Raw genomic sequence first — 18,143 nt, forward strand, 5'->3', positions numbered from 1 at the left:
GAGACTCCTAGGTGGTAAGGCTGGTGCCAATGGGGGCGGGAGTGGAGGCGGTAGCGCCCGGTTTGGGGCGAGAGGCGGGCGGGAGTGGGGCGGGACGCCAGCGCCGGCGCGCGGGGCTGGCGCCGGGCGCTACCGCCCGCCGCCGCCCGGCTACCGCCCGCGTTGGGGCGACAGCGAGGCGTGAGAGGGGCGATAGTGGTGCTAGTGGGGGCGGTAGGGAGGCGAGAGTGAGGCGAGAGTGGGGTGAGAGATGGCACTATAGCCCGTGCACTGGCACCGTGGGGTGAGAGTGGGGGCGAGAGCTGACGTGGCGAGGCTATAGTGTGGTGATGCATTGGCACCAGCCTAAGACATGGTTGGGTTGAGGTTTTCATTTATTTTTTTGGTACAATTGAATATAGAAAAATACTGTCTTTGAAACCAACATCCAAATCATGACCATTTCACGCATGCATCCCTCGTGTCAAGCTCTTAAAAGATAGATCTAATGTGGCATGTTCAAAAAAAAAGAAAACTATGCCCCACCACGAGTGCATGGTTTGTACTTGTGTTACCCGCAGATTGCACTGCGCTCAAATGTGTTATATTTTGATGCAATATGTTGTATTGTCTTACCCAAGTAGCACTACTCTTCGGGTTAATTTCATTTAGATGTCCTGCCTTCTGTCGGTGAGTGTTTTTTCCAACCTCTGCTGAATTGTTTTTTTATGCTAGTGTTTTGTCATGTCCAAAGTGCATGTTTTGTTCAACTTTTAGGTTACACTGCTTAAATGACTTGATATTTTCCAACCTCTTAGTGTGTTGCCTTGCCTTTACTTTTCCTGCTAGTTATAGTGTAAAAATAAAACACAAAAAGATAGCGGAAAAAGGGGGGAAATGATAATTGTTCTGCATGCCACTTTGAGGCATGTAGCATCTACGCTCTCTCCATAGGAGGGCGCGCTTCCCCTGATACTTACCAAAAAAGGACCATTGTTGTTTTCTTTTTAGAAGTATTCACATTTCTCTCCAAATATTTGCGGGGGCATATATTTACGTTATGAGGATATCCCTAACTCAATACCATCTTTTCCTTGTGATGATGTGGCTGTTCAAGATAAGCCAAGTGACCTACATATTGGATCAATTACTAGATCACATGCTAAGCTGGTAGAACAACATGTGAATTTACTCCTAGCTAAATATGAAAAATTTATTACTAAGAGCTTTATACTATCTGAATCTTTTCATCTTTGTATGATCAGATTATAGGCTGAAGTAAGCATGGCAGGTGAACGAGAGGATATGTGCGAGGATCAACTTGTGTTGATGTCTATCGTCCATAATAGCGTGAGCGAGGAGAGGGAGGTCCACACATTACAAGAGAAGATGGTAATAATTCACAAATAGGAAGAGTATTATTGACGCCGGGACATACCATAAGAAAATTTATACGGAGTACAAGTCTAAGGCGTCAACCTAGAAGGGAGGAGTACCAGACATACCAATGTCAGCCGAGCCAACGAGGACGCCATACACTCCTAAAAGAGTGCACCATGTTTTAATTAGCATGAGTCAGGCTTGACATGTTTAGTCTAAGTCGTGTTATTGCTCATGGCTGCAATTTCTCCTATATATACATAACACCTAGAATAAGGATTAGACCATGTATAAAAATTGTAAAATTTCTATTGAACTGTGCAAACATTCATCTTGTATCATGTTGTGATAAGGTGTTTTTGTTACTACTAAAGTTCCGTCATCTTCGTTCCATTGGGAATTATGAGCCAAGGAAACCACTAGTGGTCAACAGATGACTATGCATGTGTGCAATGTTGCGAATCTCTGTTGGTTGCAAGTTTGTTACACCTGACGACGAGTGATCAGTCAAATGATTTACTTCATGTTATGACCACTTCAACTATCAAAACTCTCCCGTTTGACAATCTCAACAATTTCCATTATTTTCCTAGAAGGACCTTGATTTCTCCCGCTGCTTTGTCCTCCCGACTTTGTGATGGGTATCTTTGACAAGTCAAACCCCTAGGCATAACTAAATACTTTTCTGATCTATTGGCAAAACTATTTCGAAATTTGAAGCTAGGTTCGGCACTATCGAGAATGAAGCCGAAATTATGTAGGTCGACGCCAACGCAAAACAATACAAAAGTACTCTAGGTAGTTCATCGGCTATGGCATTGGCGCCTACCTCACTTCGGGGCCATGTGACTTGGGGCCAGCCTGCTTCGGTGTTGTGCGTGCTCTATTGGCGCCGATCTACACAATTTTAGCTTCATTCTCGATGATGCCAAACCCAGATGTCAGATTACGAAACAGTTTTGCCAAGAGGTCACATGAAAAAATAGTTTTAATTAAGGGTTAAATTTATATAAAAAGGGAATATACTCGTGATAGGGCCGTTTCTTGGCGGTGCTATTGTGCAGACGTGTCGCTGCCAAATATATTCTCGGTGACTCACCATGGCCTCTTCAGCTTTCAAAATCCTTATGTTTGACATTCTTCGCGAGCTCCAAAGAGAAATCTACACATGTTACTACACCTTCCAGAATCAAGCATCTCGGTTCAAGGATCCAATCACAAGGTAATATGGTAATCTAGCTGTAGAAAGTCTCACGGTCGTCCGTGGAAACGATTAATTCCATATTCCTATCTAGTAGTTAGACTGATGTGTATATGATTACTAGTACAAATGCCCGTGCGTTGCCACGGGTCATCAAATTTTATTTCTCAATGCACATATAATTCACAACTCAATATAAAAATTCAAAACAAATCAAAAATATCATAATTCACTATTCTAAGCATTTCCATGGCATGTTTAAGAAGATTTCCTCATGCTCAGATTTAAACTTCAATCCACCTTGGCTGTTGGTGCTTCTCGTCAATGCACACATTAGAAATCACAATTCACGAGAGCTATCCAAATTAATAAATCATAGCTCACCTTGAAAATATCATTATTGTTCATCATGTTATTTCAACAGAAGACCTCCATTATTTTAACACAACTAAGTTTTCTCATGCCCATGCTGACATGTTGTAAATATAAGAAAACCCAACGTCTTAAACACCACCTTGTACGGTTGTACCATATATTTACAGAGTAGAAGTATAAAACGTCTCCAAAGTATCTCTCTATATCTTTTCATATAATCAGGTAATAAGAAGGATCTATCCAAACTATCACTCCTACAAAATGAACCAATACAGCTACTAAAAGCGCCATGTACCACCACTGATTCTTTGCTACTTGCAGCTACTTCATGTTGTAAAAACTACTTAATGTTAGCAATTTTCACTAATAGAATCAGACAACATCAGTACACGTGTGATGTTGCAAGACATTGCCCTATTTTATTCCCTTTTATGTCACTATACAATGCATACCTGATTCCATTCAAGAACGATGAAATAACAAGTCAAAATTACCTTTGGCTACATCTCCAGTTAGATTTTTTTTATGAAAACGTTACCAATTCAATTATTAAAAGTAAAGTGCTTATGAGGAGGTACATATTCCATAATAATCAACTTAAAGAAAATAACCTGAACTTCCTAATAAACATGATGTAAATATATTATGAAGTTCTGTAGATATAATATCAGAATATGTAATTTGAGATACATATATGATTTTTCTGGAAAAGACTAATTTTCAGACTATCATCCATGATTCCATGTTTGCTTAATTCTTTTTTACAGGATTATGTACAAAAGAGTGGGCATGATCCCAGGATAAATGAAATAGATTATGAATTGAAAGAAAAAAGATTAATAATAAAATGCTCATCATAAGCTAGTGGTAAGGCCCTGTCCAAATGCTATATCAAATAGAAGATACTTGAAAATGTTCCTTTTGTGGAAAACATCAATAGGGCTACCTCGGAGATGGAGCTGGTTAAAAAGATGGTCCATGCAGATAAGCACACCACAACTTAAAAAGAAAATCTCATCCACTAAGGGCATGCACATTTCATCTTACAAACACAACAGATCAAACAACTACAGCTTGGCAATCTTAAATGAAGAAATGCATGGTTGGAGCTAAAAATCAATCTCATATACACACGAATGTATTTCCTTTTCCCCATGCATTAGAACAAGAGTATGAAAATTTCATCAGAAAAAACTAAAAAATGGATATGGTCTAAACAGGAAGTTAGTCACTGATTTGGTCATAGCTTACTTTTTACCATCAAAATAGCAATAATGGAAACTTGGTTTCATGAAAGCTAATAAGATGGCCAGCAGCAGGCTACTCGCCTCTTCTTCCTTCTAGAATTTTTTTTCCACTCCGTGGTACAACTGGTACGATAACAACCCACTTCCCTCATGTGCATCAACCTGCTCCATCTCTGATCTCTGTATGTCTTCCTTCAAAAAACGATATCCGTATGTCAGATTGCTCTCTTTGTTCCCTTCATCCTGCACAAGGCACACAGATATTGCGTCATAAAGTTTGCAGCAGCTAACCTGCTTAGATCAAAGTTTAGACACTGTACGACACAATCAGACACGAGGCAACAACATGCCCAGAGATAAACTTGAGATGTACCTATATTACAACAACCACATGTTAATTGTTTTTTTTTTTGACCGGGTCTACGGCGGGCTTACGCCAGCCTGAACAACCACATGTTAATATGTAGCATGCATACAACCTGGCTGATAAGACATATAAATTCAGTCCTGTTTTTTCTAGTGCTCCTGGCTGACAATATATGCTATGACAGAGGCAGCATGCAAAGCATCATATGCTCTTATCGTACAAAGCTGCAATTCAAGGATTCTAAATGCCCTATTCTATCACAAGCAGTCTGCAAGATAATAACATGCTTTTGTCACTCAATAAGATTATAACCATAAAAATGCTAGTGCGATAGAACATCTTTGCCTAGTGATAGATTGAGCTAACCATAGACTGATAAGTTCACGGGATTTCAACAAAGAAGGAAAAAAATAATACCATCAAGAGGTTGAACCGGCTGTTTGCAAAGATGAATTGCGTGCCTCCGAGCATCCATATCAACAAAAGAATCAGTAGCAGAAGATCCTTCAGCAGACCCAACAGACAACACACCGACTGATGATAGCCAACTGATCCAAAAACAGTAGGTGATGTCGAAGCATATGAATGTGTCACGATGCGAACGAACACTGGAGCAGGATCCATGCGTGGCCTGAGATCAGCAGACCAGCCTCATCCTCCTAGCCCAAGACCCGAAGGCCTAACATGGTGCACCTCCTTACTTGGTGGCAGCAAACGGTTGCCAGAACTTCTACACTTTTTAACAAAATGTAAGACCTGCATCTTGAGAAAAAAATTGAAAAAGAAAAGAAAAGGCAAGAGGTGCCCCGCATAAAAGAATGTAGTAGCTAATTGTCCAAGAGTCACAATCAAGAACACAGTTGCTACAGTTATATAAAAATGCAGTCGTACGATTGTTGTCAGTCTAGCACCCATTGGAAACTTCAGATTCTTGTAGATACTTACATTTCCACAAAATTCTGAGTACAGAACACGTGGAAGATGGTTCACACCTTCTGCATCTAATGATCAAAATGCGGCGTTACAATTGACTAAGCGTAAAAAAAATCTGAAATCGTGCTTCAGTTTGTCTGCATCCAATTCCCAAGAATTCACCGTAAAAAGGTTCAGTTGGCTGCAGATCTGCTACACCCGAATGGAATTGACCTGCAATAAGAGAGAGAGAGAGAGAGAGAGAGAGAGAGAGAGAGAGAGAGGGAGAGAGAGGGAGAGAGAGAGAGGAGGGCGCCACGACAGAAGGTGGGGATTGGCCGCCACGGGACCTCGATGATCACCTGGTGTTCGTCGGGGTTAGGGTCGGCGGAGACTCCCAGGTCCAGAGTGTTGTCGACTCGGCCCCATCCTCCGCGATCGTGAAAAAAGGTGGACGCCGGGATGGGAAGGCCGGCTTCCTTCTCCGTGTTAGCAGAGGACCGAGTTGTGGCGGTTGGCGCTGGAGGCCGCGTGGTCCGGCGGCGTGGGGACTGGGGAGGCGGCGATGCGAGCCTGGGAAGGAGGCGAGGTGGACAGGGTCACGGGGAAGGGTTGTGGGCTTGTGGCTGTGACGACGGAACACATTTCTCTCCAGGTGATTTTAGCATGGCCCAGGTAGGTTGGCGCGGCCCATGTTGCGGGCGGAACGGGAGTACAGGACGACGACGACGACGGTTTGACGTATTGGTGTCTTGGCGGAATAAGGAACACCTTCCTCCTTTTTAAGTAGTGCGGAATAAGGAACACCTTCCTCCTTTTTAAGTAGTGTAGATATATTCAATTGTTGGCTGCCGGGTTACCCAGAATCAGTAGCAACTGTTGAAAAGTTCGCATCAACTGATCAACAGTCGCACTTTGTGAGACTCCTAGGTGGTTTGGTTGAGGTTTTCACTTTTTGTGGGTATATTCGAATATACTACCTCCGTTTCAAGGAATAAGGCGCACGCGTATTTTCCAAGACGAACTTTGACCATAAAAATTGAGCAACAAAATCTTAATTATATTATGTGTACTTAGTATCGTTAAATTCGTATTGAAAAGCACTTTTTAATGATACTAATTTCATACAAACAATCTTTATCTATTTGAAGTAATTCTTGATCAAACAAAAAGCACGTAAAACGAGGGCGCCTTATTCCTTGAAACGGAGGTAGTAGAAAAGTATTCACTTTCAAACCAAGCATCCAAAATTCCAAATCACGATCCATTTCACGCATGCATCCATCGTGTCAAGCTCTTAAAATCTACTAGATCTAATGTGACACGTTCGATAAAAAAAAACCATGTTCTACCGTGCATGATTTGTATTTGTGTTACCCGCAGATTCAACTGCGCTCAAATGTGCTATGTTTTGCTACAATATGTTGCACTGTCATACCCATGTGTATTGTACTACTCTTCGGTTTAATTGCATTTAGATGTCCTGCCTTTTATCAGTGCGTGTTTTTTCCTACCTTTGCTAAATTGTTTGTTCTGCTAGTGTTTTGTTCTATCCAAAGTGCATGTTTTGTTCAACTTTTAGGTTACACTGCTTAAATGTCCTATTATTGTGTAGCCCATTAGTGTGTTGCCTTGCCTTTAGTTGTCCTGCTAGTTATATTGTAAAAACGAAACATAAAAATATAGTGAAAAAAGGGGGCGAAATGATAATTGTTCCGCATGCCACTTGGAGGCATGTAGCGTCGTGGGTTAGCTACGCTCCCTCCATAGGAGGGCGCACTTTCCCTGGTCATTACCAAATAAGGACCATTGTTGTTTCCTTTCTAGAAGTCCTCACATAGTCACATTTCTCTTACATGTAGATTGCTTTTTGTCGCGACTAGGGACTCGCTTCTCTCCAATTATCTGTGGGGCCATTTATTTACGTTATGAGGATATCCCTAACTCTTTGCCATCTTTTTGTTGTGATGATGTGGCTGTTCAATATAAGCCAAGTGACCTACATATTGGATCATTTAGTTGATTGCGGGCACACATAAAAACGTTTAGCAATGGTGTTACTATAGAGCATAACAATTCCATCACATATAGCTACCAAATTATCAGTTTTAGTTAATTTCATGAAATAAGATACAAATGAAGTAATACAACCACTTGTGTTACAGTTAGAAGATTCTTATAAGATATTATTTTATCATAGATAAATACAACTACTATGGCTACGTATTACAGAACTGAGCTCTAAATTTGATCTGAAACTTATGGTTCTTCATTACAAATAAATGAAACCTTCACGGCAACACATCCATAATCTGCAACAAAGACGTATGACAGCAAGCAATAAACATTAATAAGATGTACCGTACCAATATATGTGTATCAGTTTCTTCAAAAAATAATATATGAGTATCATCAATAGATTAAAGGTCAGAATTTACCGATGTTGGCTAAAGCAGAAACATGTATAACAACAATCGTTACTTCAGAGTTCTCCATTTAGGCAACTGCATACATTAGAAAAACAGACAGGTCCATACATTAAAAGCAACACACTTGAGAGATAGAATTAGTGTTTCAATCAGAAACGGCTGTTGTATGAAACTAATGCATATCATGATAAAATAAAAATCAATAATTTGTAGCACAACATGAATAAAGAAGACATTCCTGGTGACATGTAGAAAGTGAGCAAATCTTATGAAATAACCATGTTGTGTAGAGGAAGAATAAAAAAAAGTTCTCGAGATCAACAAACTTGCCTCTGTGAATACAAAAACTAACGAAGCCAAAGGCATGTTACTAACTAACCAAAGTTGAATTAATTGCAAGGAGCATTAGTAAACATGAACATATCTAAAATCTGTAGCCCAGTATATTAGAATATCATTTGTGTATTACTGAAAAAAGGGGCCTAACCGGATCTGATTATCATACTCCATCGATGGTTATTTGAGGAGCATTGCATAACTGCTACGACCCTGCTAGGACCCTTGACCTGCAGGGAAGAGTAAGCTCCATGGATGGAGTCTCAGCGAGTTAGAAACCTGTAGGGCTGCAACAGTGAGCGAGGCCTGGGTGTCTTCTACGTCTTGACGTGGAGCTGCCCAAGGGACGTCGATTGATGTCTGCAGCTGCAAGCACCTGACCACCTGCAAGCAAGCAAGCACAGCACATTTATCATTCATCTTTGGTACGATACACCAGAGAATTATACCAATCTCAATCGGCGGTCCGCGGAGAGGATAAGTTACATGTATGAGTTCTGACTTCTGAGAGAGATGCAAATAATACACCGGCCATGAGGAGAAGATGATACGAAGCAGATGAAAGATGGAGATGTGAGAACAGGGAGCAGGGGAAGAGACGGGCTGGAGTTGTGAATACTTTCAGTTAAACCATTTGTTACTCTCCTCGTATGCCCAAGGAAATAAATTAAGTAGATCCATCATGCTTCCTCAACAACGGAACGGGGACTTGCAAATGAGTGCGGATGCGATTAGATTTATTAGAGATTAAATGTGATTATTTGTTGGTAAAACATGAACACAAAAGTTGATGATGTGTCATTGTTGCAGGTCTGAACTAAGGACCATAGATTTGGAATCTAACGAATATAAACATTTGGGGTGATGTGGCTGCACCAGATTTTAGCTTGCAAACATTAAATGTTTTTTAGTGGGGATGAATTTTATAGATATTATAGATTATAAGATCACGTGCCAAGATGGTAGAACGACAGGTGAATTTCCTCCTAGCTAAATACAATAATTTTATTAATGAGAGATTTATACTATCTGAATCTTTCCATCTTTGTATGATCAGATTATAGGAGAGTAAGCATGGCAGGTGAACGAGAGGAGATGTGCGAGGATCAGCTTGTGTTGATGTCCATGGTCCATAATGGCGTTAGCGAGGAGAGGGAGCCCACACATTACAAGAGAAGATGAGAATGATTCACGAATAGGAAGAGAATTATTGACGTCGGGACATGCCATAAGAAAAATTATACGAAGTACAAGTCTAAAGCGTCAACCTAGAAGGGAGGAATACCAAACATAACAATGTCAGCTGAGCCAACGAGGACGAGATACACTCCTAAAAGAGTGCGCCATGTTTTAATTAATGCGTTTCTTGTTGGCATCCCCACAGCTGAAGATCTGCAGATGAGTGTACCCAAGATTAGTGCGCAGGCTCTTGTTTCTTCTTGGGTGCATTAGGATATTACCCCAGAGTTTGTTATGGCTCCAGTTTGGGTGCATGTCGATGGTGTACCTGACTCGGTTCGACACTTCTTAGGTCTCTGGGCTGTGGGGTCACTTATTGGTACCATTCTGGACGTCGACTTATGTTCCCTTCGAAGCCTGGAGATTATTCGTATTCTTGTGGCTATGCGTGATCCTACAGCTTTGGAGAAGGATAATGGATGTTTGGAGGTGATTGCTCTATTACAGCTTAATGGGTACAAGTTTTGTTTTCTTCGAGAGGCAGATGGGTTTAAGCCGGACCCTCGTTTCCGCCTTTTTTTCTGGAAGGACGGTGGTGATGATGATGGCTCTCATGGTTTTGAGGAGGAGAGGTTTGATGATTCTACTGCGGATGCTGCACCGGAGACAGCGAATATGGAGGTTGATGGTCACCCTCCGACGCATACTCCGGACGCTTCAGCGATGCCGGTCACGCAGGTGGCTTTGACTCCTTTCAACCACTCTCCGGTGACAGAAAGAGGGCGTGAGATTGTGGCGCGTGCTAGGGTGGAGGCTCCTCACTTGGTCGCTTCGCTTCCAGTGTCTTATCGGGCTTCTCCGTCTAGAGTCCGGACGTTCATGCAGGGGCGAACCCGACCAGCTTCATCGACTTTTCCTCGGTCTACTTCGCCACGCACTCCGCAGGGGCCTCCGAGTCCGCCTTCTTCCTCGACACAGGCGGAATCGGTTGGACGGGTCGCGCCGCAGCCGTTGGCGCAGCCTCTCTCCGTGGATCCGACGCGGTCCGAGTAGCCGAACACCCAGCGTCTACAGGCTGCACTGGCGCCTACACGGCAGCCGACAGAGGCTCTACACCCGCCTCAGCTGGGGCCGGTGCCGGTGCATGTGCAGCAGCCGGTTGACACGGCTGATGGTGCCCAGTCGGGGTGCATGGGTGTTAGGGAGTCGTGCACGCCGGCCATCTCTCCTCCGAGCCGGACTGGAGCGGGTCGGGAGGAGCTGAGCTCGACACTTTGGACCGGGCCGGTCCTCGAGGAGGTGATGTAGGCGGCCGACGCCCAGCCTTCACGGGCGGCCGGACCGCTTGGGTTAGCACCGCCGCCTCCACAGGCGGAGGGGCTTGAGGGGCCGGGGTCACCGCCTTTGCCTGTCGAGGGGAGCTCGCCGCGGGCTGGGTCGGTACAGGGGGCTACACCGCCTTCCACCCCTGTATCACCGGCCTTGTCTTCTTCGACGGTTTCTCCACCGCGTTCATCTTCTCCATCGCCGGGCTCCACCTCGCAGCAGCCTCCTCCCGCTGTTCCTCATCCTGTCGTTCAGCCAACGGTGAGGCGGAGTGGGAGATATGCGCTCGCGGAGGATGGGTCGGGGGCGACGGATGAGGACATCATGCAGAGAGCCATGCGACGCAAGGCGGAGAAGAACCTCGACACGGCTGGTATTAAACAATCTTCCAAGTCTTTTACTTCGTTTTCAGATTCTCGTATTTCTTCAAATTTGTGTAGTCTTGGGGTCTCGTTGGGTAGTCGGCCCGATGAGATCTCGGTTTCGGCTAATGTGTTGAGACAGACGGAGCTTGACCGTTTAACGGTTGTTCCGAATGACTCCGCTGGGCCTGAAACATCCATTATAGACGATGATGAAGAGGATGACATCCTAGATGATCATCTTCTCTCGGCTATCATTGGTAATATCTCAGAAGTCGACTTAGAGCACTCGGAGCTTAGTTCAGTTTATGATCTAAGTGCATCTGCACGAGGCTCTAGGTCGTCGGCTGGGAAGAAGTCTCGTAGATATGGCAAGAATTCTAAATCTAAAATAGTTTCTCAATGAATGGCATGTTTCGGAATAGCAGAGGTCTTGGTGACTTGGCTAAGCATTCTCACATTTTCGATGGTTGTAGAGATGATGATTTAGATTTTATTGCTATATCCGAGACGGGTAGGCGGAATTTCTCACAGAGTTTCCTCGACCGTTTATCAGGCGGGATTAACTTTTAGTGGTTTTCTCGCTGATACGTCTCCAACGTATCTATAATTTCTGATGTTCCATGCTAGTTTTATGACAATACCTACATGTTTTGCTCACACTTTATATCATTTTGATGCATTTTCCGGAACTAACCTATTAACGAGATGCCGAAGTGCCAGTTCCTGTTTTGTGTTGTTTTTGGTTTCAGAAATCCTACAAAGGAAATATTCTCAGAATTGGACGAAATGAACGCCCAGTATCTTATTTTTCCCGGAAGCTTCCAGAGAGCCAGAGAGGGACCAGAGGGGAGCCCTGGGGGGCCCACCCCACAAGGCGGCGCGGCCAAGGGGGGGCGCGCCCCCCTATGGTGTGGCTCTACCAGAACTCCTCCGAGGCTGCCCTTCCGCCTATATAAAGCCTCCGTCGCGAAAACCCTATGACAATAAGCCACGATACGAGAAACGTTCCAGAGCCGCCGCCATCGCGAAGCCAAGATTCGGGGGACGAAGTCTCTGTTCCGGCACGCCGCCGGGACGGGGAAGTGCCCCCGGAAGGCATCTCCATCGACACCACCGCCATCTTCATCGACGTTGCTGACTCCTATGATGAGGAGGGAGTAGTTCTCCCCCGAGGCTAAGGGCTGTACCGTAGCTATGTGGTTCATCTCTCTCCCATGTGATCTTTATGTGATCATGAGCTTTGTGATCTAGTTGAATATCATCTATGTGCTACTCTAGTGATGTTATTAAAGTAGTCTATTCCTCCTCCATGATGTAATGTTGACAGTGTGTGCATCATGTAGTACTTGGTATAAGCTATGATTGTGATCTCTTGTAGATTATGAAGTTAACTATTACTATGATAGTATTGATGCGATCTATTCCCCCTTTCATAGCCTCGACGGTGACAGTGGTGCATGCTATGTTAGTACTCGGTATAATTGCAATGGTCTATTATGCACTCTAAGGTTACTTAAATATGAACACCGAATGTTGTGGAGCTTGTTAACTCCGGCTTGAGGGAGCTCTTGTAGCCCTACACAATGAATGGTGTTTGTCATCCAACAAGAGAGTGTAGAGAAAGTAGTATTTGTTTATTCAGTTATGTGATCAATGTTGAGAGTGTCCACTAGTGAAAGTAGGATCCCTAGGCCTTGTTTCCGAATATCGAATCTCCGTTTATTTACTCGTTCTACCGCATGTTTACTTGCTGCCATATTTTATTCAGATTGTTATTACCACTCATATTCATCCATATCACTTGTATTTCACTATCTCTTCGTCGAACTAGTGCACCTATACATCCGACAAGTGTATTAGGTGTGTTGGGGACACAAGAGACTTCTTGTATCTTAATTGCAGTGGTTGCTTGAGAGGGATATCTTTGACCTCTACCTCCCCGAGTTCGATAAACCTTGGGTGATTCACTTAAGGGAAACTTGCTGCTGTTCTACAAACCTCTGCTCTTGGAGGCCCAACACTGTCTACAGGAATAGAAGCGTGCGTAGACATCAAGCTATTTTCTGGCGCCGTTGCCGGGGAAATAAGGTAAAAGGTATTCACATCCTCCGACTACTAAGCTATTTCCTAGCACTGTTGCCGGTGTGTGAGTGCTCGAAGCTATTTCCTTTAGATCCTACAATTGCATCTTTTTGTTTCTTGTTTACACTAGTTAGGCTTAATGGAAAACAACAAAAATATTAGAGATCTTTATAGTATTTATCTTGAGTTAGGACATGAGGTGTTTGAAGAGAAAATTAAAAAACCTATGGAACTTTATATGCATGATAATGCCAATGTTATTAGTATGAATGCTTTGAACACCATTGTTGCTAATGCTATGGAAGAATTTAAGCTTGGGGAAGCTGGTTTTGATGAGCATGATATTTTTAGTCCCCCAAGTTTTGAGGAGAAAATTTACTTTCACGATACTTTGCCTCCCATTTATGATGATTATAATGATAGTGGTATTTTGGTTCCGCCTACTATGGAGGATAAAGTTTATTATGATTATACTATGCCTCCTATATTTGATGATGAGAATAATAATGATAGCTACTTTGTTGAATTTGCTCCCACTACAATTAATAAGAATGACTATGCTTATGTTGGAAGTAGTAATTATTTTATGCATGAGACTCATGATAAGAATGCTTTATGTGATAGTTATATTGTTGAGTTTATTCATGATGCTACTGGAAATTATTATGAGAGAGGAAAATATGGTTGTAGAAATTTTCATGGTACTAAAACACCTCTCTATATGCTGAAAATTTTGAAGTTACTCGTGTTTTATCTTCCTATGCTTGTCACTTTGTTCTACATGAATTTATTTGTGTACAATATTCCTTCCCATAGGAAGTGGGTTAGGCTTAAATTTGTTTCATACTTGCTTTTTGATGCTCTCTTTGCTTCAACTCTCATCCTTAAGTGAGCATCATTAAAATTGCTGAGCCCATCTTAATGGCTATAAAGAAAGCACTTCTTGGGAGATAACCCATGTTTTTATTTTGCTACTGTTTTGTTGTGTCTTGGAAGTTGTTACTACTGTAGCAACCTCTCCTTATCTTTATTTTATTGCATTGTTGTGCCAAATAAAGTCTTTGATAGTAAGGTTGATACTAGATTTGGATTACTGCGCAGAAACAGATTTCTTACTGTCACGAAATTGAGCAGCCCCTTCTGTAGGTAATTTATAAAAATCTGCCAATTTACGTGCATGATCCTCAGATATGTACGCAACTTTTATTCAATTTGAGCATTTTCATCTGAGCAAGTTAAGTGCCCCATAAAAATTCGTCTTTACGGACTGTTCTGTTTTGACAGATTCTGTCTTTTATTTCGCATTGCCTGTTTTGCTATGTTTGATGGATTTCTTTGTTCCATTAACTTTCAGTAGCTTTGGGCAATATCCAGAAGTGTTAAGAATGATTGTGTCACCTCTGAATATGTGAATTTTTGATTACGCACTGACCCTCTAATGAATTTGTTTTTGATTTTGGTGTGGAGGAAGTTTTCAAGGGTCAAGAGAGGAGGATGATACAATATGATCAAGAAGAGTGACAAGTCTAAGCTTGGGGATGCCCCCGTGGTTCATCCCTGCATATTTTAAGAAGACTCAAGCATCTAAGCTTGGGGATGCCCAAGGCATCCCTTCTTCATCGACAACTTATCAGGTCACCTCTAGTGAAATTATATTTTTATTCCGTCACATCTTATGTGCTTTACTTGGAGCGTCTGTGTGCTTTTATTTTCATTTTGTTATTTTCATTCTCTGAATAAATTCATGCTTGTGTGGGAGAGAGACACGCTCCGCTCGTTCATATGAACACTTGTGTTCTTCGCTTTACTCTTAATGTTCATGGCGAAGGTTGAAACTGCTTCGTTAATTGTTATATGGTTGGAAACAGAAAATGCTGCATGTGGTAATTGGTATAATGTCTTGAATAATTTGATACTTGGAAATTGTTGTGCTCATATAGATCATGTTTAAGCTCTTGCATCATGTGCTTTGCACCTATTAATGAAGAAATACTGTAGAGCTTGTTGACATTTGGTTTGCATGATTGGTCTCTCTAAAGTCTAGATATTTTCTGGTGAAGTGTTTGAACAACAAGGAGACAGTGTAGAGTCTTATAATGCTTGCAATATGTTCTTATGTAAGTTTTGCTGTACCGGTTCATACTTGTGTTTGCTTCAAACAACCTTGCTAGCCTAAGTCTTGTATTGAGAGGGATTACTTCTCGTGCATCCAAAATCCTTGAGCCAAAAACTATGCCATTTGTGTCCACCATACCTACCTACTACATGGTATTTCTCTGCCATTCCAAAGTAAATTACTTGAGTGCTACCTTTAAAATTCTATTCCTTGTCTTTGCAATATATAGCTCATGGGAAAATAGCCTTAAATACTATTGTGGTGAAGAATATGTAGCTATGTATCTTATTTCTTATAAGTTGCTTGTTGAGCGGTAACCATGTTTCTGGGGACGCCACCAACTATTTCACCTTTGTTGAATATCATGTGAGTTGCTATGCATGTTCGTCTTGTCTCAAGTAAGGGTGATTTATCATGATCAAATGGTTTGAGTATGCATATTGTTAGAGAAGAACATTGGGCCGCTAACTAAAGCCATGATCCATGGTGGAAGTTTCAGTTTGGACAACAATCCTCAATCTCTTATGAGAATATTATCTGTTGTTGAATGCTTATGCATTAAAGAGGAGTCCATTACATGTTGTCTATGTTGTCCCGGTATGGATGTCTAAGTTGAGAATAATCAAAACAAGAAATCCAATGCGAAATTTCTCCTTAGACCTTTGTACACGCGGCATAGAGGTACCCCTTTGTGACACTTGGTTGAAACATATGTTATGCAATGATAATCCATGTAAATCCAAGCTAATTAGGACAAGGTGCGGGCACTATTGGTAATCTATGCATGAGGCTTGCAACTTATAAGATGTCTTATACATAACACATATGAATTATTACTACCGTTGACAAAATTGTTTCTTGTTTTCAAAATAAAAGCTCTAGCACAAATATAACAATCCATGCTTCCCTCTTCGAAGGGACATTCTTCTACTTTTATGTTGAGTCAGTTTACCTACTTCTTTCTATCTTAGAAGCAAACACTTGTGTTAACTGTGCATTGATTCCTACATACTTGCTTATTTTCATTCATCATATTACTTTGTGTTGACAATTATCCATGAGATATGCATGTTGAAAGTTGAAAGCAACTGCTGAAACTTATATCTTCTTTTGTGTTGCTTCAATGCCTTTACTTTGAATTTATTGCTTTATGAGTTAACTCTTATGCAAGAATTATTGATGCTTGTCTTGAAAGTACTATTCATGAAAAGTCTTTGTTATATGGTTCAGTTGTTTACTCATTGTCTTTACCATTGCTTCGAATCGCTGCATCCATCTCATATGCTTTACAATAGTATTGATCAAGATTATGATAGTATGTCACTTCAAAAATTATCCTTGTTATCGTTTACCTACTCGAGGGCGAGTAGGAACTAAGCTTGGGGATGCTTGATACGTCTCCAACGTATCTATAATTTCTGATGTTCCATGCTAGTTTTATGACAATACCTACATGTTTTGCTCACACTTTATATCGTTTTGATGCATTTTCCGGAACTAACCTATTAACGAGATGCCGAAGTGCCAGTTCCTGTTTTGTGCTATTTTTGGTTTCAGAAATCCTACAAAGGAAATATTCTCGGAATTGGACGAAATCAACGCCCAGTATCTTATTTTTCCCGGAAGCTTCCAGAGAGCCAGAGAGGGACCAGAGGGGAGCCCTGGGGGCCCCACCCCACAAGGCGGCGTGGCCAAGGGGGGGGCGCGCCCCCCCTATGGTGTGGCTCTACCAGAACTCCTCCGAGGCTGCCCTTCCGCCTATATAAAGCCTCCGTCACGAAAACCCTATGATAATAAGCCACGATACGAGAAAAGTTCCAGAGCCGCCGCCATCGCGAAGCCAAGATTTGGGGGACAGAAGTCTCTGTTCCGGCACGCCGCCGGGACGGGGAAGTGCCCCCGGAAGGCATCTCCATCGACACCACCGCCATCTTCATCGACGCTGCTGACTCCTATGATGAGGAGGGAGTAGTTCTCCCCCGAGGCTAAGGGCTGTACCGTAGCTATGTGGTTCATCTCTCTCTCCCATGTAATCTTTATGTGATCATGAGCTTTGTGATCTAGTTGAATATCATCTATGTGCTACTCTAGTGATGTTATTAAAGTAGTCTATTCCTCCTCCATGATGTAATGTTGACAGTGTGTGCATCATGTAGTACTTGGTATAAGCTATGATTGTGATCTCTTGTAGATTATGAAGTTAACTATTACTATGATAGTATTGATGCGATCTATTCCCCTTTCATAGCCTGACGGTGACAAGTGTGCATGCTATGTTAGTACTCGGTATAATTGCAATGGTATATTATGCACTCTAAGGTTACTTAAATATGAACACCGAATGTTGTGGAGCTTGTTAACTCCGGCTTGAGGGAGCTCTTGTAGCCCTACACAATGAATGGTGTTTGTCATCCAACAAGAGAGTGTAGAGAAAGTAGTATTTGTTTATTCAGTTATGTGATCAATGTTGAGAGTGTCCACTAGTGAAAGTAGGATCCCTAGGCCTTGTTTCCGAATATCGAATCTCCGTTTATTTACTGTTCTACTGCATGTTTACTTGCTGCCATATTTTATTCAGATTGTTATTACCACTCATATTCATCCATATCACTTGTATTTCACTATCTCTTCGCCGAACTAGTGCACCTATACATCTGACAAGTGTATTAGGTGTGTTGGGGACACAAGAGACTTCTTGTATCTTAATTGCAGTGGTTGCTTGAGAGGGATATCTTTGACCTGTACCTCCCCGAGTTCGATAAACCTTGGGTGATTCACTTAAGGGAAACTTGTTGCTGTTCTACAAACCTCTACTCTTGGAGGCCCAACACTGTCTACAGGAATAGAAG

General features: G+C 42.1%; 1 protein-coding gene across 1 annotated transcript in view; it reads right to left on the reverse strand.

Moving 5' to 3' along the window:
• Positions 1 to 5,173, reverse strand: part of LOC124655896 (protein-tyrosine-phosphatase PTP1-like) — a 13,288-nt gene extending 8,115 nt beyond the window's left edge. Inside the window, exons 1-2 of the mRNA XM_047194724.1 lie at positions 4,967 to 5,173; positions 4,345 to 4,425 (exon numbers count right to left, since the gene is read on the reverse strand). Of these exons, the coding sequence (XP_047050680.1) occupies positions 4,345 to 4,425; positions 4,967 to 5,173 (288 nt within the window). The remainder of the gene's footprint in view (positions 1 to 4,344; positions 4,426 to 4,966) is intronic.
• Positions 5,174 to 18,143: the final 12,970 nt, after the last annotated feature.

The sequence above is a fragment of the Lolium rigidum genome, chromosome 5 (assembly GCF_022539505.1).
Source record: "Lolium rigidum isolate FL_2022 chromosome 5, APGP_CSIRO_Lrig_0.1, whole genome shotgun sequence".
Lineage (NCBI taxonomy): Eukaryota > Viridiplantae > Streptophyta > Magnoliopsida > Poales > Poaceae > Lolium > Lolium rigidum.